At 44.5% G+C, this 26,129-nt stretch overlaps 1 protein-coding gene across 4 annotated transcripts in view; it reads left to right on the plus strand.

Moving 5' to 3' along the window:
- mapkbp1 (mitogen-activated protein kinase binding protein 1) overlaps positions 1-26,129 on the plus strand; it is a 270,559-nt gene that overhangs the window by 93,107 nt on the left and 151,323 nt on the right. For 2 of the 4 annotated variants that reach the window (XM_087990116.1, XM_087990117.1), the window contains exons 3-4: positions 12,850-12,912; positions 13,652-13,709. The exons of 1 other annotated variant lie outside the window; for it this stretch is intronic. In XM_087990116.1, coding sequence (XP_087846242.1) covers positions 12,850-12,912; positions 13,652-13,709 — 121 coding nt within the window. Of the gene's footprint in view, positions 1-12,849; positions 12,913-13,651; positions 13,710-21,182; positions 21,287-26,129 lie in introns of those variants that run through there. One more of the 4 variants, XM_087990118.1, reaches the window with a different exon arrangement.

A 26,129-nucleotide genomic window follows, 5' to 3' on the forward strand; every position in this document is an offset into this window, starting at 1 on the left:
GTCAGACCTATATCTGGGCTAATATTAAGTTATTAGCTTACAACAGTGCAGCAGTGAAGTGTCATGCTTCAAGTGATAAGATGAGGTAAGATGGAGCATGAGGTCGTTATCCTCTAAGGCCGCATGCTACGAAATAATGATAGTATCAGGAGCATGTCAATCAAAGGTGTGCTGACACTCTGACTGTGAGATCCAACACAGCAAACAGACAGAGAAATCCAGACCATGTTCCCCTGCTTTGAAGTGTGTGTGACCCATTAACGTTGTGACTGAAACATGTGCTGGGACTTTGGAGATTGGTCGCCAGGGCTACATGTTGACAAAGCCATTATGCCCCTGGAACTGCAGTTAATGTAAAAAAGGAAGACCACTGGGGGCATTTTCACTTAATGCTGTCAGTGCTTACGTGTGCATACACAGATGGGAACACTTAGCACTTAGTGTGGGTGGCACGGTGGCACAGTGGTTAGCACTGCTGCCTCACAGCGCCAGAGACCCGGGTTCAATTCCCGACTCAGGCGACTGACTGTGTGGAGTTTGCACATTCTCCCCGTGTCTGCGTGGGTTTCCTCCGGTTTCCTCCCACAGTCCAAAGATGTGCACGTCAGGTGAATTGGCCATGCTAAATTGCCCGTAGTGTTAGGTAAAGGGGTAAATGTACGGGAATGGGTGGGTTGCGCTTCGTCGGGTCAGTGTGGACTTGTTGGGCCGAAGGGCCTGTTTCCACACTGTAAGTAATCTAATCTAATCTTAACATATCACAGTCACTGATACAGTGCCAGTGCAGTCACAATGTTTACACCTTCCATACCCTTAATATGTGCATAAATGATACTGACTCCTCTTCTCAGTACATGCAGTGACTGTTTATCATTCAAATAGCGTGAGATTAAATCACAAATCTAACGCGCTGCAACTAACCAATGAAACACCACTGTCAAGACTTTGTGATATAAATAGCACATTTCATGTTTTCTAGATAAGCACAACCACAAATGGTAGAAGTGATTTAAAGGACGGCATAACCTTAGCATAACCTAGAAAAATGGATACTCAGGGGTGAGTTACAGACTGGAAGCTAATGGAGAGGTTCAAATGGTTTATATATAGAATACAGGTAGTTCTGGCATTTCAGCAGCGCGATTTGGCTATACTGTTGCTGAAGAATTAAGGAATGGTATTTTCGCGAATGCTTACCTCCGTTGGCAATAGCGCCATTCTAGCAGGGATCGGTTTGCACACTTCATTCTGCACATGTGCAGATGTGCACGCCAAAGTCTCTGTGCTGTTCTGCACGTGTGCAGATGTGAGCGCCAAAGTCTCTGTGCCGTTCTGCACGTGTGCAGATGTCAGCTACCAACGGAGCAGCTTTGTTTCATTATTTCGACCTTCATTCAGGCTGTGCTATACTTTGCGATAAACATTTGGGTGATTTTTGAGCGATTGTGAGTGTTTTTTTTTGCTGGTCTGCTCCAGCCCCACTTTTCCCATAGGCCCCATTATTCCTATTACGCGAGGTTTCACTGGAACGCAACTATGGCGTTATAGGAAAACTACCTGTAATAGATACCCAGGAGTGAGTTACAAACTGGAATCTAATCGAGGGGTTCAGATAGATTCTATATAGAATAACGGATACCCAGGAATGAGCTACAGACTGGGATGTAATCAAGGGGTTCAGATGGGTTTTTTTATATAGAATAATGGATACCGGGAGTGAGTTACATACTGTAAGGCTTGGGGCTGGCTGTAGAATTCTCTGCCCCAGGGAGTAGTGGCAGTTATGTCATTTCTGTGAGTTTAAGATTTTCTCTTTAATAAAAGGTAATAAATCAAATTGCGTTGGCTAATCAAGACTTGCTCACAAGAGGAAACATTGTTTCAGCATCCATGATACTGTTGAAACACTCCAGGATCTTATACGTTTCAAAAAGATCCGCTCTCATTCTTCAAATCTACAATGGACGCAGAACTCACATCCTGAATCCTTCCTCCCAAGACAGTACCTTATCCTAGGAATCAATCAAGCGAACCTTCTCAGCACTACTGCTGACAACACATTTATATCCTTCCGTCAATAAGACCAAAGCTGCACACAGGACTGGAGACGTGGTCGCAGCAATGCTGCGTGCAAGTGTAGCAGAACAGCCTTACTCTTATATTCCATTCCCTTTGTAGTAAATATCATGACTCCATTTGTCTTCCCAGTCACTGTATGAGGCTCTTTCCCAGGGTGGAGGGGTCAGTTACGAGGGAACACAGATTCAAGGTGCAAGGGGGGGGGGGGGGGCGGAGTTTAAAAGAGATGAATGAGACACATTTTTCACACAAAGGGTGGTGAGTGCCTGGAATGTGCTGCCAGAGGACGTGATGGTAGCTGACATGACAGCAGCATTCCAGAAACACCTGGACGAATACATGAATAGGAAGGGAATGGAGGGATACAGATTCTGTAAGTGAAGAGAGTTTAGTATGGAAGGCCAAAGGGCCTGTTCCTGTGCTGTACTGTTCTTCATTCTAAAACTTGCTGCAACTGCATTCTAACTTTTTCCGACTCATGTACCAGATCACCAGATCCTTCTGGGTCACAACATTCTGCAGGCTCTCTCCATTTCAAATAATATGCTCCTTTTCTGTTCTTCCTGCCAAACTGGCCAAGTGCATGTTTCTAACAGTAGACTGCATGTGCCAGATTTTTCCCATTGAGTTAACCTGCAGATTCCTATAACCACTTCCTGTTCCAATCTATCTCTTTTTGTGATCAGCAAAATTAGCAACCATTCATTTGGTCCTTTGATCCAATCTATTGATGCAGATATGTAGTGGACAGCGAAGAGGGTTACCTCAGATTACAATGGGATCTTGATCAGATGGGCCAGTGGGCTGAGGAGTGGCAGATGGAGTTTAACTCAGATAAATGCAAAGTGCTGCACTTTGGACAAACAAATCAAAGCAGGACTTATACACTTAATGTTAAGGACATGGGGAATGTTGCTGAACAAAGAGACCTTGGAGTGCAGGTTCATAATTCCTTGAAAGTAGAGTTGCATGTAGATAGGATAGTGAAGAAGGCATTTGGTATGCTTTCCTTTATTGGTCAGAGCATTGAGTACAGGAGTTGGGAGGTCATGTTGCGGCTGTGCAGGACGTTGGTCCGGCCACATTTGGAATATTGTGTGCAATTCTCGTCTCCTTCCTATCGGAAGGATGTTATTAAACTTGAACGGGTTCAGAAATGATTTCCAAGGATGTTGCCAGGGTTGGAAGATTTGAGCTACAGGGAGAGGCTGAACAAGCTGGGGCTATTTTCTCTGGAGCATCGGAAGCTGAGGGGTGACCTTATAGAGGTTTATAAAATCATGAGGGGCATGGATAGGGTAAATAGACAAGGTCTTTTCCGGGGGTGTCCAGAACTAGGGGGGCATAGGTTTAGGGTGAGAGAAAAAAGATTTAAAAGGGACCTGAGGGGCAATTTTTACATGTAGAGGATGGTGCATGTATGGGATGAGCTGCTAAAGGAAGTGGTGGAGGCTGGTACAGTTCAGCATTTAAAATGCGTCTGGATGGGTATATGAGTAGGAAGGGTTTAGAGGTATATGGGCCAAGTGCTGGCAGGTGGGACTGGGTGAGGTTCGGATATCTGGTCAGCATGGACTAATTGGACTGAAGAGTCTGTTTCTGTGCTGTACACCTCTATGACTTTGATTCAATGAGATTGTAGATGGTTGAGAATATAGCACTGACCTCTGTGGCACTCTGCTAGGTACATCATGCCGTGAAAATGATTCATTTATTCTTACTTTGTTTCCTGCTAGCCAACCATGGTGCGCACGGTGTTGTATTTCCCATGGATGTTAAGAGTAGTTGCTTTGTTCTTTGAGATGACACCATATTGGATGTCTCCTGGAAATCCTGAAGCCTAAGCTGGGATTCAAGGGACCAGGCTGAGGACAGAAATAAAAATTGGCTGTAAAGCTTTTGGGATGTTGTGAGATTGTGATAGGTGCTTTGTAAATGCATGTTTTGTTCTTAGACTAGTTCTCATTCCCCTGCTGCACTTCTACATTTACAGGCTGTTCTGCTATAACGCACGGTTCTTCAACGCGAATTGGCTTTAACGCGATAGAAAAGTTTAGACCGTTATTTGTAGAAGGTGAACTTTCCTTACTTGTATTGGCTATAACGCGATTCTGGCCCCATTGGTTCAAATGGCGTGGCTGTTGCGCGATTTTCTTATAAGGCGAGATGGCACGAGAACGGAACTATTGCGTTATATCAGAACCAACTGTATTTACAGCTTGTGCCTGCCTATCCATTTTCCTTCTGAATTCATTGATTGTGTCTATGTCCACTACCCTTGCAGGTAGTGAACTCCAGGTCATTACCATTCACTGTGTAAAAGCATTCCTCCTCACATTCTCCTTAGACCTTCTCCTCAGAGCCTTAAATCAGTCCTTGTACCACCCATCAGATAACAGGGAACAGCTTTCTTTTGTCTGCCTTATCTAAACTTATTATCTTCTTGTTGACCTCTAACCAACCTCCCCTCAAGCATTTTTGCTTCAAGGAGATTGGGACCAGCTTCTCCAATATAATGTTGTATAACTAAACTCTTCACCCTGGGGGGTATTCTGATAAAACTCCTCCACACCCTTACACTCTTGTGAAAATGTGGTGATCAGAACTAGACGCAATACTGTACTCATGGCCTAAACAGACCCTTATCAGCATACTTTCCCCTACTTTTCTAATCTGTACCTCTACGAAGCCCAGTATCTGCTTCCTAATTATCCTCAGAAGTATGCCCTGTTACCTTCGAAGATGTTTGCACACTCTTTAGAATTGTACCTTTATTCTAAATAGCCTCCCTCTACCTCTTTATGAAATTCTATTTGTCACTTACCTGTCTATTCTGCTCAGCTATATGGAGCAGGAACCTATCTGCTCATAATGTGTCGCAACGTAGACATCATGTCCATAATAATTCCTTCAGGTTTCTCTTCCTTTAACAAATGACTTCCAAGTTAAAAATGCGATGATACTTGGTAACCAGAAAAAAACCCATCCCTGGTTGGGTGGGGGGGTGGGGGGGGGGAATGTCATGGGATAATCTGTATGTGTGGGGGGGTGTTTGGAAAATTAGAAACTGTTTTATTTATTTAGAATGTTTTAGAACCAGCGGTTCACTAGAGACTCTCACTGATGATGTTACCTAGTATGGTGACAAAACCTCTGGAAACAAACCTTCCGGCTCAGCCAGCTAACTTACATCCATATCGTCAACCTGAGCTGCGAATCTTCTCAAAAACTTGTTTAGAATTGTATGCCAGTTCATTAAGGAGACTCCGTTAAGCTACAAAAGTAGTTATGTCCCAAACTTTGACAGAAACCTAAACTAAATTTATCATACTTGCCATATGGGACACACTGCTCTCACAGAGATTAATTAATTAAGCTTCTATTTGATTTTAAATTGAAACAATTTCAGTAATTAAGAGTAAGAAATAATTTATATCACTCAAATGGGAAGAGCAGCAGATGTTGATTAGGGAGTTATAAAATGACTTGTCTGATAGGAACGATATTGTCATTAATAAGAGCAATATTAAGAGCAATGATACCCATCATGGTTCATTACTGTTAGCAATATTACAGGCCAGTAGTACCAGGGGACTTAAGATTGGAGACCAGTATAGTTGAAGACCTCTGCCATAAAAGGGCAACAATATCAGCCACAGTAATATAAGAGATCGGAAGCCAGAATATTAGAGGCTGCTACGGCTAGGGGACTGCAGAAATATCAGTGACTCGCAATATTAAAGGACAGTAATATTAAATACATTTGTAATAGTCAAAACTAGTTGTGAAGGTCTTCAGTAATAGTCAGCAAAGAAATATCTCCAGCCAGTGATATTACAAACCAATAATATTTGGACTGCAGTAATATCAGAGGCTAATATATTAGAGACCATTAATATTAGAATATTGCAGGTGAACAATATTTGAGACCAGTGATAGATACCAGTAATATTAGAGATCAGTGATATGCAAAACCAGTATTAGACACCAGTAATATTAGTGGTTTTAGTGACATTGGAGACCAGTAACTTTAAAGACACCTGTAGCATGTCAAGGTGTCTCAGTGGTTAGCACTGCTGCCTCACAGTGCCAGGGACCCGGGTTTGATTCCACCCTCAGGTGACTGGTTGTGTGCAGTTTGCACACTCTCTGCGTGGGTTTCCTCCCACAGTCCAAAGATGTGTACATTAGTTGGATTGGCTATACTAAGTTGCTTGTGGTGTGCTGGCTAGGTGGATGAGCCATGGGAATTACAGGTCAGGTTGTGGGTCTGTGTGGGAAAGGTCTTCAGAGGGTTGGTCTGGACTTGATGGACTGAATGGCCTGCTTCCACACTGTAGGGATGCTATGTATTTGTATTGGTGATATCAATCAATTAGAAGTTTCAGTCTCCCCATAAAAAAAATCATTGTCAGTGAAATGTTACTTTAGTTGGGACTGCATAGCAGAAGAAGCATTATTTCTTCTGGTTTCTCAAGTTAAATTTGCTTGTTGAAATGTTGCCTTTGACCTTTTTCTGCTGTTGCTTCCCAGAACAGTGAGCACCACTGCAGAGACGGCACATTAAACTCATCGGCAGGAGGTTCTGCTGAGGCAAGGTGTCACTAAGTGCTTCACTTTAGCTTTGCATGAGTCAGCATTTGTACAGCGTTCTTGTTTTACTTCATTAAGTTGGAGACATCATATGGCACCTTCCCTGTCTGGCAATACTTTACCCTATCTGTAATAGCGAGACCAATTATATTCATTACTAAAATATTCCTGCATGGTTTGTCGCCATTTTTGTAACATTGAGACATGGTTAAATTGAGCAGCCTCATCTTCATGTTGGCAGTGGTGCAGCGACATTATTAAGACGCCTCTTACCCATCTCCCTGTGTAAACAGTGAGACCCAATTAGCCTCGATACTGAGCTTCCCCAGCCCACAAGCTATTCTGTCACTGTCTACGGATCTAGGTTAGTTAGCTGTCCCAGTTTGTCGGTCTGTCAGTGAGACAGTGCTGAGGATGAAAGTAGTTTCCCATGCCCTGTCACCTTCCTGTCTGTGTAAAAGAATCTTGCATTTAAACAGAATCTGTTACAACCTTCCAGAGATGCTTTGGAGCTGATCACTCTTGTGGTGACTGTGGTCTGCAGCTATCTATAAATCTCTGTGACTTCCAATGAAAATTTAACTGGAGAAGAAGGATTTTAGCTGGGTAAAACTGGTCACGTGTGGTAGCCTGAGATGCTTTGAAGAGTCCCACAGGGAAAGGAAATTTGAGCATTCAGTCATTGTATAACAATGTCTCAGATAGTCCATGCTATGGGATTCCAGTGATCAAATCTTCTTAAGATTTGGCACCAATACAAAGAAAGCAGTTCATTTTAATAGCGTCTTCCACAATTTCAGGAGGATCCAAAGTGTTCCCGTAAGGGAAGATGGCAGAACAGTTGGGATGCGCCTGTTAATCCAGTGGCCCAAGTTGACACCCTGTGGACATGGAGACCAAATCCCTCCACAGCATCAGGTGGCATCTAAATTCTCTCAATAAAACAGGGAGTTGAAAACTGCTCTCAGTGAATGTGACCCACGAAGCTGTCACTCGGTGGGTTTGGAAACCCATCTGGTTCACCAGTCCCCTTCCTTTAGGGAAGGAAATCTGCTGATGTCACCTGGCCAGGGCCGACATGTGATTCCACACCCAGAGCAGTACAGTTGACCAATGACAGGGCCTCAAGACCAACAGAGGTGGCACAGTGGCTCAGTGGTTAGCCCTGCTGCCTCACAGTGCCAGGGACCCAGGTTTGACTCCACCCTCCGGTGACTCTCCGTGTGGAGTTTGCTCATTTTCCTTGTATCAGCGTGAGTTTCCTCTGGGTGCTCTGGTTTTCTCCCACAGTCCAAAGATGTGCAGGTTCGGTGGATTGGCCATGCTACATTGCCCAGAGAGTCCAGGGATGTGTACGTCAAGTGGATTGGCAATGCTGAAATGCCCATAATGTCCAGGGATGTACAGGTTGGGTGGGTTAGCCCATGGGAAATGCCAGGGTACAGGGATATGGGGGGGTCTGAGTGGGATGCTCTTCAAAAGGTTGGTGTGGATCTGATGAGCTGAATGGCCTGCTTCCACAGCATAGGGATTCTTTGATGAACTGTGACTTTATTGAAAACTGGCTCCAAGATGGGACCCCCCCCCCCGGTCTGTGGCCCTGTGGTAAAGGCCACGTGGTTACAGTAAGCCAGTGGACATATTGGTGTACCGTTACATTTTAGCCCAAACATGACTCTGAACTGCCCTCTGGAATGGTGTGGGAAATCATTTAGTTCAAGAGCAATTAGGCATAGGCAACAATTGCTGGCCTGATCAATGTTGTCAACATCCTGTGAAAGAGTTAGAAAAAAATTAAATGTCTTTGAAGTGTAATCACTGTTGGAATAATACTTTGTACCTATGTATCATGCTGAATGTAATAGAATGGCCTTCACATTCTCACAGGGTTATCATGAAACAGAAGATAATAGCAAGACAATACTAGACCAGGTGACAACTTAGTCAAAAGAGGTATGTGTTAAGGAGATGTAGGAAGAGAATTCCAGAGTTTGAGGTCTACGTTACCAAAGGTGAGGCCAGCAGCAATTAAAATCAATGTGCTCATGAGGGAAGCATCAGAAATTCCAGAGGGTTATAGGGCTACAGGGATGGGGCGGTGTGAGGCTATGGAGGGACTTGAAAAAGGATGAGAATTTTAAAACCAGATGTCGCTTGAGCCAGTGTCGGTCAGTGAGTGCAGAGACGATAGGCAAATGGCACTGGTCACGAGCTAAGTCACAGGCAGCAGGGTTCAGGGTGACCTTGAGTTTACAGAGAGGCTGGAATGTTGTAGACCAGCCAAAAGTGAATTGGAAAATGGTCAAGTGCAAAGGTAAGAAAGGCCTGAAAGAGGAGTGAGGTCAGCTAAGGCAGCAAAAGAAAGGAGTGGCATTCTTTGAACGAAGGAACTAGTGACACTTTTATTGTCACAATCCTCCCATTGTGAGGCCTCCCATTTATCACTGGATTAATACCAATAACCCACTTTCGTTAGTTTTATGTTTATTCATTGAATGTAGGCATTGCTGGCAAAAGAGATATTTACTTTTCCTTCATAATTGTCCCAGAGCTGAGTGGGTTGCAGGGTCATTACATGGTGCAGTTAAGAGTCAGCCATATTGCTGTTATGCTGGAGTCACATATAGATCCGAATGGGTAAGGGCGGCAGATTTCCTTCCCGAAAGGACATCAGTGAACCAGAAGACAGTCACTGAGACTAGTTTTATCTTGCAGTTTTCTTCAGTGAAGAACGACCAGGTCCCCAAAGCATTAGCCTCGGCCACTGGACTAACGAGCCCAGTAACATTACCACCACACCACTATTCAACCAAAGTTGCCCCCTTCGGGGTATCAGTTTGTGGCAGGGTGGGAAAACTGTGCTAGGGATCCCCATCTGCCACTCCCCTGCCTAAGTAAATGCCCTCTCCCAAACCTACCACTGAGACAGCAGCAAGTTCCACCTCATGAGTCCTGGATCTACCCATTGGTGGGTATGTCTTTCCAGCATCATCCCTTTTCTCATTGACTTTGCTGCAGTTTCCATGGTCTCTAATTCACCCTGGCATGTTAGATTCAAATCCATTTCCCTTCCTAATCTATTGCAATGTGTATGAGTCTGACAGTGGTATTATCACTGGATTGTTTGTCCAGAAACCCAGATAATGTTCTAGGGGCAGGGTTCAAATCCCTGCTATGGCCGACAGTAGAATTTAAACTTGATTAAAAATCTTGAATTAAGAATCTAAAGTTGACCATAAAACTACTGTTGATTGTTAGGGAAAATGCATCAGGTTCACTAATGTCCTTTAGGTAAGGAAACTGCCATCCTTTCCTGGTCTGGTCCACATGTAACTGCAGACTCAATGTGGTTGATTGTTAACAGCCCTCTGGGCAATTAGGGATGGGCATTAAATGCTGGCCTGGCCATATCCCATTGCTGAAAAAATTAGTAATGGAGCAAATCCAGGTCATCCACTCCCAAAGTGTACAATTCCACTGGACTGAACTCGTTCTCATCTATGTTAGATTTGTGAGAACAATCCATTGACATTCCTGATGCAGTAAACAAGCACTTTCTCATACTTTTCTACATCAGTAGACTTCCACTGGACTAAACTCTAGTCACACTCACTCACATTACATTGGACTCAACTGGAGCAAACGTGTTCTCTTATGTTGAATTCCAGTAAGCTCAGATCCATTATATCCACTCCCATTATATAGATTTACTTGGATCAAACATTTTTCCACTCCAGCCTAATACATTCAATTGCAATCGATCAAGGTACTTCCCACTCGCTGCCCTGATATTAGATTCCCTTGGGATAACTTGTGATGGTTAGCATATTTGATATTCTTACTGACTAGACTTTAGTGAAGAATATACATTTGCTCTCACCCAAATTCTTTAATATTAATGGAGTAGTCTTTTACTGAATTCCTGCGTTCCAGGAGCCGTAATCTAAAAATAATATTAATCCCCAAGATTAATATTTTGGTAATATTTTGGTAATGTCAAAATCACTTCTTTTAACATTTCTGATATTTTTGTAAGGTCCGTATTAATATTCTTTGAGCTGTTTTTGCTTTGAGTCATTCCCTAAATACAGGTAAACAGCCATGTACTTTTTAAAGATCTTATTTATTTCATGTAAGTCCTGACTCCTAATGTAAACTGATTAAAACCAAAAGAACCGCTGATGCTGTAAATCAGAAACAAAAAGAGAGGTTGCTGGAAAAGCCCAGCAAGTCTAGCAGCATCTATGAAGAGAAATCAGAGTTAACATTTCAGGTCAGGTGACTCTTTCTCTGAACTCAGGTCAAATATTCTGAGGAAGGGTAGGGAAAATGTATCAGGTTCATTAATGTCCTTTAGGTAATGTCCTGACCCAAAACGTTAATTCTGATTTCTCTTACAGATGTTGGCAGACCTACTGGGCTTTGCCAGCAACCTCTGTTCTTGTTCCTAACATAAGCCCGTTGCTTTATCTCTTTCTTTGTTGTGGTTTTGCTGCAGTTTTTGTGATTTTCCCTGAAGCGTCGGAGGCTGAGGGATGACCTTATAGAGGTTTATAACATCATGAGGGGCATGGATAGGGTAAATAGACAAGGGCTTTTTTCCCAGGGTGGGGGATCCAAAACTAGAGGGCATAGGTTTAAGTTGAGAGGGGAAGGATATAAAAGGGAGCTGAGGGGCAACATTTTCGCTCAAAGGTTGGTGAATGTATGGAGTGAGTTGCCAAAGGAAGTGCTGGAGGTGGGTACAATTACGACATTTAAAAGGCATTTGGAGGATACATGAATAGGAAGGGTTTAGAGGGACATGGGCCAAATGCTCGATTAGTTTAGGAATCTGGTTAGCATGGACGAGTTGGACCAATGGGTCTGCTTCTATGCTGTACAACTCTGTGACTCTTATCACTCAGTGATTCACCCACTCTCACTTATTAGGATTGCATTGTACTTTGCTATACTGCCTCAGTTATGTTAAATCTGTATCAAATAAGTTCAGGTTTAGCAGGGGTATTGTGTCCTACACTGAATACCACATTTAGGCAGAGTGTGAGGGAACTAAAGCGAATGCAGAAAGAATTGCTGTGAGGTGCCGACTGATCTGGATGTCCCAGTGCATGGATAGCATAAGGTTAGTATGTAGCAAGGTACAACAAGTAATTAGGAAAGCTAGTAGAATGTCATCATTTGTTGTGAAGGGAACTGAACATAAAGGTAGGGAGGTGAGGGTCTGTTACACAGGGTACACATGAGATTGTATCTGGTGTACTATGGTCAAGTTCTTTCAAGGAAGGATTGGAGGCAGTTTAAAGGAGGTTTACAAGGCGAATACCTAAAATGATGGAGTGGTGTCTTGTAAGAAAAGGTTGGACAGGCTAGGCTCGCATCCGCTGAAGTATGAAGACTAATAGGTGTTTTGATTGAAACATGTAAGTTCTTGAGGCATCTTGACAGGATAAATGGAAGGATGTTTCCTCTTGTGGGAGAGTCTAGAACTAGGGGTCATAGTTAAAGATTAGGGGCCATCCACTTAAAGTAGAGAAGAACCAAAATGTTTACTCACAGAGGGCCATGGGTCTTTGAGACTTCCTCCCAGAAAAAGTGTCTTTGAATATTTTTGAGACAGGGGTAGATAAACTTTCGACAAGCAAGGGGATTAAAGATTATCAGGAGTAGGCAGAAATGTGGATTAGAGATTGCAATCAGAGTAGTCATTATAGTATTTAATGACAAGCACGTTCGAGGGGCTGAATGGCCTTCTGCTCCTGGTTTATGTGTTCACATGAGTCACAAGAGTAGCTCCTGGGATGGAATGATCACAGAAAGCTACTGCCATTCCAGACAACACTTAGAGGGCACAGATTTAATTTTTAGACTAAAGGAACAATGCAGAACAACATTTTTTTAACAAAGTGAGTGATTAGGATCTGAAGTGCACTGCCCGAGAGTGTGGTGAGGATCCCGTCAATTGAGGTTTCCAGAAGGGAATGGGATCATTGTGGGAAAATCAAGAAGGTGCCAGTTACTGTAAGAAGACAGCGGATAGTGGGGCATTAGACAGATCACTCCTTCAGAGAGCCAGCACAGGCACAATGGAGTGAATGGCCATATTCCATACTGTGACCATTCAGTGATTCCACCTTTAATCCTGACACTGAATTTGCTTTTCTTCTCCCGTTTCAGGTGTGTGGTTGTACTCTTTAATCCCAAGAAGAACAAGCAGCACCATATACTAAATGGATCAAGGTAGGACATTGTCACCTCACAGATCAATGTAAGGACCCAATCGCATCCTTCTAATTGATGTCAGTTCACTGAGGGGAAGCATTTGGTAGTAAATTCAACACACTCAGTGGACAGTTAAAGTGAGTGAGAGCACAGAGCAAAGGGATAGGACCACGACATTATGGAGCCATTGCATGACACCCAATGCCTTTGGCATGGCACCTTGCTGGCAGGAGTGAATTTGTCCTTTTAACCCCAGAGTTTGGGGGGGGTGCAGGAAGATAACAAAGTGGAGAATAGAGAAGGACATCAGCAGTAGGAGAAGAGGAAGTATACCTTTGTCTGGAACCAGTCCAGGAGATCACGGATTTGGGGCGGCACGGTGGCACGGTGGTTAGCACTGCTGCCTCACAGCGCCAGAGACCTGGGTTCAATTCCCGCCTCAGGCGACTGACTGTGTGGAGTTTGCACATTCTCCCCGTGTCTGCGTGGGTTTCCTCCGGGTGCTCCGGTTTCCTCCCACAGTCCAAAGATGTGCAAGGCCAGGTGAATTGGCCATGCTAAATTGTCCGTAGTGTTAGGTAAGGGGTAAATGCAGGGGTATGGGTGGGTTTCGCTTCGGCGGGTCGGTGTGGACTTGTTGGGCCGAAGGGCCTGTTTCCACACTGTAATCTAATCTAATCACTTGAGCCATGTGTTATCTGTAATGCCTATTATCATTTATGTGATGGGATCTGATTTTAGCCTTCACTTCTTTCAGGAAAACCATCACAGCACTGGCCTTTTCTCCAGATGGCAAATACCTGGTCACGGGTGAGGTGAGTTTCATGACCAAGTCCTTCTGCCCAGTTCCTACAATTTGTTCCTTGTGCCCTTGGCACAAATATAAGATAAACACTGATAAATCTAGCAGTAAGTTCACTTAAGGGCAAGCTAGGTAGGTAAATGATGGAGGGCGGGAGGCAATGGCCCAGTGGTATTATTGCCAGACTATTAATTTTGAGATCCAGAAAATGTTCTGGGGACATGTGTTTGAATCCTGCCACGGAAGCTGGTTGATATTGAATTCAAGAAAACTCTGGAATCAAGCAACTCTACAGCGTGGAAGCAGGTCCTTTGGCCCAACCCGTCTGCACCAACCCTCCAAAGACTATTCCACCCAAACCTATTATTCTACATTTACCTGTCCTACACATACATCCCTGAACGCTATGGGCAATTTAGCATGGCCAATTCACCTGACCTACACATTTTTGGACTGTGGGAGGAAACCCACGCAGACACGGGGAGAATGTGCAAACTCCACACAAACAGTTGCCTGAGGCTGGAATCGAACCTGGCTCCTTAGCGCTATGAGGCAGCAGTGCTAACCACCGTGCTTCCCATACTGACCCGGGCGGCACAGTGGAATCAAGGGTCTAATGATGGCCATGAAAGCATTCTCAATTCTTAGGGGGAAACCCGTCTGGTTCACTAATGTCCTTTATGAAAGGAAAATGCCATCCTTACCTGGACTGACCTATATGTGACTGCAGACCCACAGCAATGTGGTTGACTGCCAACTGCCCTCTGGGCAATTAGGGATGGCCTAGCCAGTGATGCCCACATCCTGTGAATGAATGAATAAAAGATAGAGATTATAACATTTAAAAGGCATTTGGATGGGTAAATGAATAGGAAGGGTTTGGAGGGAGATGGGCCGGGTGCTGGCAGGTGGGACTAGATTGGGTTGGGATATCCGGTCGGCATAAACGGGTTGGACCGAAGGGTCTGTTTCCGTGCTGTACATCTCTGTGACTCTATGACTCTATTATGTTGGTAGAGTTCAATGGAATAATGATACAGTGGAAATGTTTCCAGAATGGTAATCTAGGAAACCCAGCTAAACGGCACAAGGTTCATATCCCACTAAGGCAGCTGGTGGAATTTGAATTCAATCAATAAAGGAAAAATGTGGAAGGGTAAAACTAGTCTTAGTATTGGTGACCATGAAACTGATTTTTGAAGGAAACCACCTTGTTCACTAATGCAAGGATACCCCAGATATGACTGGGATATGAAGTAATGATTCCAGATGCATAGAGCAATGTGGCCAACTCTTAACTACCCTCTGAAAAGGCCTAGCAACCAAGGCCTAGCAACCTAGCAAGAGCAGTTAGGGATAGGAAATAATTGCTGGCCTTGCCCCGTTAAACCTACATGCCATGAAAGGAAAAAGAACAGGAGGAGGGTGAGGGGCTGTCTCCTGTGAATTGGATAGGGCAAATGGCCTGCTTCCTTGCTGCAAATTTAAAGTAACTCTAATCCTGACCCCTGATCGTTGCTTCAGAAAATGGCGGCCCACCACCAAGCCCAATAAGGGTTGGGTAATAAAAGCCAGTCCAGCCAATGATACCCACGTCCCACAGACTCACAAATGAAATACGGATTACAAAATGTTTTCAGTTTAAATGGAATTCCTCATCAAAAAGGCACAGAGTTAATTACAATAAATTGACATTGATCCTGATTCAAGATACTTCTATCATCCTGTTTATACTTTGTAACAGAAAATGCTGAAGCAGCCCACACTAAATTTAACCATCTGGTCCCATTTAAAGAGGTGGCAACTGAGGATTAGAACATTTCCTGTGAGGATAAGATGTTGCCTTGGAAACCAAGGACTTCCTGCTGCAAACAATTCTACAATATCATTATTTTTCAATATCAAATGTCGCAATGACTATCTGTGATATTATCCCACAAACACCCGGTCTAAATTCTCCCCATCGCGAAATGAAGGAGGAGATTGACTATTTCAAAGGTTTAAGCAGATGTAAAGTAATGTAGAGGCTGGAAATCTGAGATTGAAAGAGGGAATGTTGGACTTGCTTGATAGGTTGGGCAGCACCGATGGAGAGAGAAGCTGCTAATGTTGCAGGTCCAGAGACATTCAGTCCTGTTCAAACAGTAATGTCAGACTTGAGTTTCCAGTCCTACACACAGGTGCAGATATTGGGAAATGTCCAGTCTCAGCCTCCATGCCTTAGGGGTGTATTTGCTTGCTTTGGCTGGATTTTTATTCCGGAATGCAGGAGGGGTGGGTGATGAGTGGAATTTGGCTCCTTCACTCCCCCAGAAGGAGTTAGGAGGGCTGCTATTTTTGATGACATGAGCTGCTTAGATTCCCCAACATTGTGCTCCGGGGATTTTGTCCCAGTTGTAATAATGACAGTCGAACAAACAAGCGTTCTTCCACCTGTCAGTCCTCATACCCCCATTCTTCATTCCTCCTCGTGTACTGTGCACCCAACCCTTGTATCCTCCTTACAAACTTATACACCACTACCCACAGGCTGGGACGGCGGGGGCACTGTTTACAAAGAAGGAGTTGCCCACTTCTTGATGTTAAGAAAGGCTGGAGGCAATCTGGAACTGTCTTTTGCGCAAGAATTAACATCGCAGAACCATGATTAAGATTATTAGGTTGGTATATAACTGCAGATATCAGTTGAATCATATTTCTAGACTTGAAATCCAGTTAATCAAACAAAACGCAGATAGATTGCAAGGCAGGTGATGTGTTGCAGCTGTAGTGTGTGCAAGCTACTGGACGCCTGTGTGATCCACGGTAACCACATCCGCAGTAGGTGGCTGCAGCTTGAGGAACTTTGCCTAAGAGCTCTGGACACTGCGAAGCATCATGGAGGTGGAAGTTCCATGGACACGTGATTTGAGGAGGCAGCCACACCCTTAAGTTTAGGTACTTCTGATTCGTTCTGTGGTCAGGGACGAGAGGATGCGACTGAATGAGAAGGAGAATAAAGCAGCAATGAAGGTGCTCCTGCAGTTTAGCAGCAGATTCAATATTTTTGCAGCCTGTGTCGTCGAGAGCAGTGAATACAAGGAGAATGAGCACCCCATGGTGCAGGGGGCTATTCAAGTGGGGAATGAACAGGAATATAGCTGCAGAACAGTATAGGTTGGGGAATACTTTTCAGGGCTGGAGATGAACTTGGTTTGGAGGGGATTGACCCAATTGTTATGGGCCATGTGGGTCTCACTGGAGTAGCACACTGGAAATCAAGCCCTTCTATTCCAGGAGGCATTACAAAAGCTAGAGATTTTATTAAAATACGCACAATTCCCCAAAAACCAAGTTCTCCTGAGAGAGTATGAGTAGCTAAATTACAAAGGTAATCGTCTCTGGATTATCACCTGCGCCATGAGCAAATTGACATATTATAAATAAGGTCAGGGATTTGAATATGTAACTCAAAGATTAGTGTGGGAGAAATGGGTTTTGATTTGTGAAAATTAGCTTTAAAGTCATAGAAAGGAGGGAGGTTTAGACAAAGATAAAAGACCATTGAAAGTTATATTAATGTACTGGTATTCATAACAAGGTTGAAGAACAGTGACGCAAATAGAGTTAAATGGTTTAGATCTAACTACCATTACAGATACATGGTTATAAAGTGCCCAAGGTCAAGAAATAAAGTGCATGACAACGCAACAAGACAGGCAGATTGGAAAAGGAGGAGAATTAGTTTTCATGGTAAAGGATAGCATAACAACAATCCACATTAAGTTTGAAAATGACATACTTAAATCACAAGCAAGAAACTTAAACTTAAATAACGCCAGTTAGACAGATATGAGGGGAGGACTAGCTAAGGTTAATTGGCTGAATGAAACAAAAAGTATAATGGTGAATAAACAGAGAAAAATATTTGAAGAAATAATTCAAACTGTTCAACAAAAATACATTCCATTGTAAAACAGAAACTCAGCAAGAAAGATCTATCCGTGGCTCAATCAGAAAGTTAAGAGTAATATTAGATTTAAAGAAGTGACTTATAATGTTGAAAAGCACAGCAGCAAGTCTGAGATTTGGATTGTTTTAGAAATCAGCAGGTGACCACCAAACAATTTGATGAATTGGGAAACAATAGAAATGATGTAAATTATCCAGGAATATGAAACATATTGTAAGTATTATAAAAAGGAAGAGAGTAGCTAAAATAAATTTTAGAGGAGGAGACAAGAGAAATTACCATGGAGAATGAGGATATGGCAGAGACATTGAACAAGTATTTTGTGCCTATCTTTAGAATAGATGACATATGTTCAAAATCAAAGATAAATGGTAACCTAGGGACTGATAAAGTGAACAAATTAATCAAATTAATATTAGCAGAGTACTGGAGAAACTTGAGGGACTAAAATAAGACAAATCCCTCAGACCTAATGACCTACCTCATAGGATTCTAAAAGCAAGAGCTACGGGGATAATGGATACTCTGGCTATGATTTTCCAAAGTTCTCTAGATTCTAGAATGTTCCCAGCAGATAGGAAATGAGCCAATAAAGCATCACTATTAAAGAAAGGAGAGAGAGGGAATAAAAACAGGGAAGCACAGGCCTGACATCAGTCATCTGGAAAGTGCTGGAATCTATCAGTAATAGAATCTATTAGCAAGGCATTTAGAAATATATAGTATGCTTCGAGGTAGAGACAAAGTTATAGGAGATATTTTACTACACAGACAAGTGTTTTAATATCAATGAGTTGCAGGATTGGGAGCAAATGTCATTAGAGAGCACAGGAGTGAAGATTGAATGAAACTTGAAGAGAGCTAGAATTTGAGAAATACTTTTCTTTTTGAGCTTGCCAATGGAGAAGTGATAGATCATAAAAGGAAGCCGTTCATCTCATATTTATGTGAATCAATAAAAGACGATTCCAATTAGTCCCACTTACTGCCAATTTTTTCTTGACAATTTTATATCCAATTTCCTTTTAAGAGCAGGTCCCCCTGTACATGAATATGCAGCGCTGATAATTAAACAGAAATAAACTTTGCTTTGAACGGCTGTTATTGCAGTGATTAACACACGTAGGATTGTTCGGCAAGTCCTGCCCAGTTACAGAAACACATCAAACAGCACCTGTTTCTTTTTGGGTTTTGCAAGCTTGGTCTGCTTGAGCACGGCTGACAGATAGACAGAGGAACATGCTATTTTCTTTTTGATCAGCCAACCATTGGGACGTACTTGGCATTGTACCAGCTCTGAAATTCCGACACGATATTGCTCAGTCATGTGGTGGGCAGAACATCCTTTTGGCCTGATGCCAGTATCCTGTTAGTCGGGAATACCACTCACTGCCCAGTAGCGGTACCCAAACAGCTTGCTTAACTTATTGTTCAGAATTTTGAGAGACTGGAGATTTTTGTTAAGGAATGTGTCCGCAAATAGAGTTAAATATACCCTGGTCGTTCTCACTAACCCCTCTGGTTAAATACGCCACAGGCAGAACCTGAGCCCTGATCCCTGCATGGTGGTTATGTTTTGGGCATGAACCAAGGTGGTAACATCTGTGATGTGGTTGGGTGGTTCTCGGCTCCTGGCTCCGTGAGTCAGAAGATTGTGGGTTCAATTCCAGCTCCAGAGACATCAGTCCACATAATCTAAAAGGAAAGAAATATTCAAGTGGAAAGAGAGGTTGGGGTGTTTGTGGCAAATAAACTGTCGTTACATCAGGCGCTCTTAAATCTGGTAATGGTGACACTGTCAAGGCACATGTGGACATGTTGAATAAGTACTTTGTGTCAGTATTTACAGCAGAGGATGACATTAGAATGATGGGCAGCACAGTGGCTCAGCGGTTAGCACTGCTGCCTTACAACGCCAGGATCCTGGGTTCGATTCCAGCCTCAGGCGACTGTCTGTGTGGAGTTTGCACATTCTCCCCGTGTCCATGTGGGTTTCCTCCAGGTGCTCCCATTTCATCCCACAGTCCAAAGATGTGCTTTCCAGGTGGCTTGGCTATGGAAAATTGCCTTTGGTGTGCAGGCTAGGTGGATTAGCCATGGGAAATGCAGGGTGATAGGCTGGATCATGGGTGGGATGCTCCTTGGAGGGTCAGTGGAGACTCAATGGGTTGAATGGCCTGCTTTCACACTGTAAGGATTCTATGGTTTTCCTCAGATTTGAATCCGAAACAGGGAGATAACAAACATAGTAAACAAATTATCAATAAGGATTCAATGATCGATCCCTTGGACCTGTTGACTTCCATCTCAGGCTTATGACAGCCAGTTAGCTGAGCATCAGTGTTTGGGAAATTATGGGTACCAGCGATTGGTGGTAGAGTGAGTGGTTACTGTGACAGTGTATAGCAGGTAACAGAGAGCCAGTGTAGGGTAGGCCAACTGGTGAGGTTGGGGGATTGGGAGAGTCAGGGAATGGGAGGGTTGGAGAATAAGAGAGGAATTAAGGGTTGGAGATTGTGGAAGTTCAGGGAATGGGAGGATCAGGAAGTGGGAAGTAGGTGAGCAGAAAGTGGATTAGGCAGCGAGGCATAGGGGGATAGACAGACAGATTGGGTAGAAGCATGCTTGGGTGGCAGGAGGGAAGGTGAGCAGGAGATGTGGCTAGCCGATAGGTCGCTGAGCGTGAGGTAAGCTGGCAAGAGTTAGCATATTCCTTTCATATATTTCAATTGATTTTCAAAATTATTTCACTCACAATAATAGCCCCTACAATGCCCATGGGGAATCCTAGTGAAGTTTGATAACTATGAGTTCCCTTGGTAACAGACAATGGCCTGTCCAGCCGGAACTCATCACCTAAGCCTAGTCCCTATCTCTGAATCGGGCAGACCGAGTTCAAATCCCACTGCCTCTGAACCAAGTCAGCAGTCACACGAACCAGGTTATAGTCCAACAGGTTTATTTGAAATCACAAGCTTTCGGAATGCTGCCCGTTTGGTCTCTGCTGACTGCCTGCCCATCTTCTACGCTTATGGTGGTGACCAATGAGAGGGATGCAGTGCATTATCTCTCCCTCCTACTCCATTTGATATGGCCCCTTCTCTCTCTCCCTACACTCCTTTTCACTTCTGATGATCTGCATTATTCTCAGTGGGTTTCACTTGTAAATATTGAATTGGCTATGTGGGTGTTTTATTGGTGTTTAAACAGGGAAACAAAACACAAAAACAAAAATCACGGTGATTTTCCTGGTGGGAAAGCCGCTCGGTTGTGTGTGATAACACTATGGGGTATAAAAGAAAGTGAAAAAATAAAGCAGGTCCAAAAGGAGGGTTCTTGTGCTGCAGTGGTAGTGTCCCTACTTCTGAGCAAGGAGAGCCTGGGTTCAAGTGCCAGCAGCTCCAGAGGTGTGTAATAACATCTTTAAGTAGATTGATATTTAAAATCTAGAATGGCTGTGGTGGCACAGTGAAAGTGTGATCCTGACGTCGAGAGTGTGGGGCGCTGGAAAAGCACAACAGGTCAGGCAGCATCCGGGGAGCAGGAGGATCAGCGTTTCAGACACAAGCCTTTCATCAGGAATCTGGTCCAGAGGGCCGAGGTTAAGTCCTGCCTGCTGCAGTGGTGTGTAATAACAGGTGAATAAACAGGAGAATTCTCAAAGCAGACTCAGGTCTACAGAATGGCCTGTCCCAGCCTATGTATGCCATGGTTGGGGGCTCTAAATTTGTGTTCAACAATAAACAGTCCAGTTTCCGAAGTTATTTGCTTACAAATGTAGAAATGGTTCACAGTTTCAACTTACAACTTCAATGGCTGTTTCTGATGAGAAAGGTACAATGGAACACATCTACAGCATTTTTTTAACTCTGGAATGTGGGCATCTCCATCGAGGTGAGCATTCATTGACCGTCGCTAATTGCCCATGAGCTTGATAGGTCAGAGGTCACAACAGTCAACCGCATGGCTGTGGGTCTAGAGCCACATGTAGACAAGACCAGATAAGGATGGCAGATTTCCTTCCCTGAAAGACATTAGCAGGCCAGATGTTGTTTTTCCAATATTTGATGATAGTTTGATGGGTACCACCACTGACACTTTTTTTAAAAACTGAATTCAAATTGTGGCAATTACTGTGATGGGATTTGTACTCACGTACCAGCGCAGTAGTCTGAGACTCTGGATTAGTGACCTTACCATGACACCACATCTCCCACTACATCACACGAATTGTGATGGGATTATCAAATTAGGTTGTCATGTTGTTTAATGTGCACTTTTCAGTAATGAACTACAACTTTAAGCCAGGAATTATTGTCTTTAAATAAATCTTGATAATTACTTAACAATTTTTTTAAAAAGTGTGGGTAGTAGAGGGGTGAAAGATGTTGCAGAAAGATCAGCCACAATTGGATTGAATAGCTGAACAGGCTTGAAGGGCTGAATGGACTCCTGCTCCTATTTCTTATGTAAACTTGTGTAAGGAGGCCCTCTGGAACTTAACAAGAGCTGAATAAATAAACACTGTGTTCTGTGGAATGGAGTGATGACCTAATTTAGGCAGAATGGTTCATAGTTAGTATTATCCATTTCAAAGGAAGATGCAGTGAGGAGTTATTTATGAATTCTGACAGATCTCAGGATCTCTCCTTCTGTTTATCCATCTGTGTGAATGTCTGTCATGCCTGTCACCTTTTCTCTCTGATTTGTGTGTGTGTGTGTGTATGTGTGTGTGTGTGTGTCTAAGTGTGTGTCTGTTTGTGTGTATGAGTGAATATGTATGTTCCAGTTTCTGTACACCTGTATGGCTTGTAAACATCAACTCCCATTTGCTTTTACACACAAATATTCTGTCACTCACGCACTTCACTTTCAAAGCAGCAAGTCCCTAATTCTCAGACAAAAAGCCTTATCCACACTCACACAAATCCTCCCTCTTATGTGGATACTCATCAGTACATCAGAGTTATCAACTCTGCAGGATTGGCCCTGTTCTGCGAATAGTGGACCAATGGCAGGGGAAAGATGCAGTGGCATGGAATGGTGGTGGGAGGACTGAAGGCGATGATGGTATTGATTAAGCACACCAACGTTCTGCAGCTGTATATACATATTCTGCCACTCTGTGTTTGTTAAAGAATAATCCCCCAGACACTGCTGTAACCATTCAGGAGGTTGGTAACCCCGGCACAAGCAGACATTTCCTCATATACACACACACACACACAAATAATTTCAGTCGCATCATTCCTTTGTTTCTCGCACGTGTGTACCCTTTGATATTTTTCTCTCCCTCACGCACCGACACATTCTGATGTAAAGTAAGGACAAAAAAAAGAGCTCAGAGAACTCTTCAGATCAGCCAGCATCTGTGGAGAGCAACAGAGTTAACACCTCAGATTGACGGCCTCTCATTAGAACATTCTTGTCTAACCTGCACATTTCTTACCATTTGCAGCTATCTTGATGCATCCAAAATTCTCATTTCCTTTGCTTTTTCTGAATACTTCCCATTTATTCCTAGCACCACATTCCTGGCTATGTCAGTCTTCACCTCCCAACCCCACTGATGAAGGGTTTATGCCCAAAACATCTATTCTCCTGCTCCTCGGATGCTGCCTGACCTGCCATGCTTTTCCAGCACCATGCGTTTTGACCTCCCAAACCCCTGCCGACTTTTCTTCATGTTCGAGTGTTGGCCAAACCATTTTACAGAGCTGTAGGCGGGATATTTACCAGGTCTCAGACTAGGAGAGAGTGAAGACTGCCAATACTGGAGATCAGAGTCAAGAGTGCGGTGCTGGAAAAGCACAGCCGGTCAGGCAGCATCCGAGGAGCAGGAGAATTGACGTTTCGGGGATAAGCACTTCATCATTCCTGATGAGGGGCTTATGCCTGAAATGGAACTTTATTGCTGGAACAGCACAGCAGGTCAGGCAGCATCCAGGGAACAGGAGATTCGACGTTTCGGGCACAGGCCCTTCTTCAGGAATGAGCAGAGAGTGTTCAGCAGGAGAAGATAAAAGGTAGGGAGGAGGGACTTGGAGGAGGGGCGTTGGAAATGCGATAGGTGGAAAGAGGTCAAGGTGAGGGTGATAGGTCGGAGTAGGATGGAGGCGGAGAGGTCAAGAAGAAGACTGCAGGTCAGGAAGGCGGTGCCGGGCTGGAGGGATTCGGCTGAGACAAGGTGGGGGGAGGGGGGATGAAGAAACTGGTGAAGTCCAAGTTCATCCCCTGTGGTTGGAGGGTTCCAAGTCGGAAGATAAGACGCTCCTCCTCCGACCGTCGCGTTGTTGTGGTTTGGCGGTGGATGAGTCCAATGACCTGCATATCCTCGGTGGAGTGGGAGGGGGAGTTGAAATGCTGTGCTACAGGTTGGTTGGGTTGGTTCGTCCGGGTGGCCCAGAGGTGCTCTCTGAATCGCTCCGCAAGTAGGCGGCCTGTCTCCCCAATATAGAGGAGGCCACACCGGCTGCAACAGATGCAGTAGATGATGTGGGTGGAGGTGCAGGTGAATCTGTGGCGGATATGGAAGTTTCCTTTGGGGCCTTGGAGAGAAGTGAGGGGGGAGGTGTGGGCGCAAGTGTTGCACCTCCTGCGGTTGCAAGGGAAGGTGCCGGGAGTGGAGGTTGGGTCGGTGGGGGGTGTGGATCTGACAAGGGAGTCGCAGAGGGAGTGGTCTCTACGGAAAGCTGATAGGGGAGGGGAGGGAAATATATCCTTGGTGCTGGGGTCTGTTTGGACCTGTCTGTTTCCCTCCCCTCCCCTATCAGCTTTCCGTAGAGACCACTCCCTCCGCGACTCCCTTGTCAGATCCACACCCCCCACCGACCCAACCTCCACTCCCGGCACCTTCCCTTGCAACCGCAGGAGGTGCAACACTTGCGCCCACACCTCCTCCCTCACTTCTCTCCAAGGCCCCAAAGGAAACTTCCATATCCGCCACAGATTCACCTGCACCTCCACCCACATCATCCACTGCATCCGCTGCAGCCGGTGTGGCCTCCTCTATATTGGGGAGACAGGCCGCCTACTTGCGGAGCGATTCAGAGAGCACCTCTGGGCCACCCGGACGAACCAACCCAACCACCCTGTAGCACAGCATTTCAACTCCCCCTCCCACTCCACCGAGGATATGCAGGTCATTGGACTCATCCACCGCCAAACCACAACAACGCGACGGTCGGAGGAGGAGCGTCTTATCTTCCGACTGGGAACCCTCCAACCACAGGGGATGAACTTGGACTTCACCAGTTTCTTCATCCCCCCTCCCCCCACCTTGTCTCAGCCGAATCCCTCCAGCCCGGCACCGCCTTCCTGACCTGCAGTCTTCTTCTTGACCTCTCCGCCTCCATCCTACTCCGACCTATCACCCTCACCTTGACCGCTTTCCACCTATCGCATTTCCAACGCCCCTCCTCCAAGTCCCTCCTCCCTACCTTTTATCTTCTCCTGCTGAACACTCTCTGCTCATTCCTGAAGAAGGGCCTGTGCCCGAAACGTCGAATCTCCTGTTCCCTGGATGCTGCCTGACCTGCTGTGCTGTTCCAGCAATAAAGTTTCAACTTTGATCTCCAGCATCTGCAGACCTCACTTTCTCCTCTTATGCCTGAAATGGCAATTCTCAGGTCTCCAATTATCCAGCCACCACTGGTTATTTAGGAGCGCCTCGGACCTTCTTTATGCTGTTTTCCAAAGTTGTGACCCTGCCCTAATTCAGTCAACATCATGATGAAAGTGGGCCTCGGGAAAAACCTCCTCATGCAAAGACGTGTCTCAGTCTTGGTTCCGACAGTATTCGGTTGCTTGCTCGCCTTTTAAATTGACTTCCCTTTCTGTTCCTGTTTTGCTTCCTCCGCTTCCATTTGAAGTTAACTGGATCCTGACGACTTCGCTTCAAGTGAAGGGCTGTGGCGCTCATGCAGGATGTTCGCTGCTCAGCTTTTTTTGATATCTTTTAAAACGAAATCCTTTCAAGTGGGCATTCGCTTTTAATCACTCACTTCCTGTGTATTGTTTAATTAGAAATGCTACCATCTGCTTCCCCTCTACGCTGCTGGGTGATTTGAAAATTGCAGGAGTCATTCCTGAGCAGTGGTCACTCGAGTCAGCCAGAACAGCACCTGGACGTTTCTGTTTCAGCGGTCACTGTCAATCCCTTCCATCAAGGGTGTGCCTGACGTTTCTCAATCGCTGGTCTTGCAGGGTTGTCTCAGAGCAGATACTTCAAGCTTGACAGTCCAGTGCAGTACTGAGGGAGTGTTGCACTGTCAGAGGTGCCCTGTCTTTTGTATGAGATGCTAAGCCTAACAAACAGGGCATTGGTGAGGCCTGTTCTGGCGTACAGTGTCTAGTTCTGGTCCTCCTGTTATTAAGCTAGAGAGGATTCAGAAGAGGTTTACCAGGTTGTCAATGGATATGGAGGGTTTGAGTTATAAAGAAAGGCTGGATAGGTTGGGACTTCTTTCACTGGAATGTAGA

This window comes from Chiloscyllium plagiosum, unplaced genomic scaffold (genome assembly GCF_037043375.1).
Source record: "Chiloscyllium plagiosum isolate Xiang-an unplaced genomic scaffold, Cpla_swu_hap1 HiC_scaffold_8, whole genome shotgun sequence".
Lineage (NCBI taxonomy): Eukaryota > Metazoa > Chordata > Chondrichthyes > Orectolobiformes > Hemiscylliidae > Chiloscyllium > Chiloscyllium plagiosum.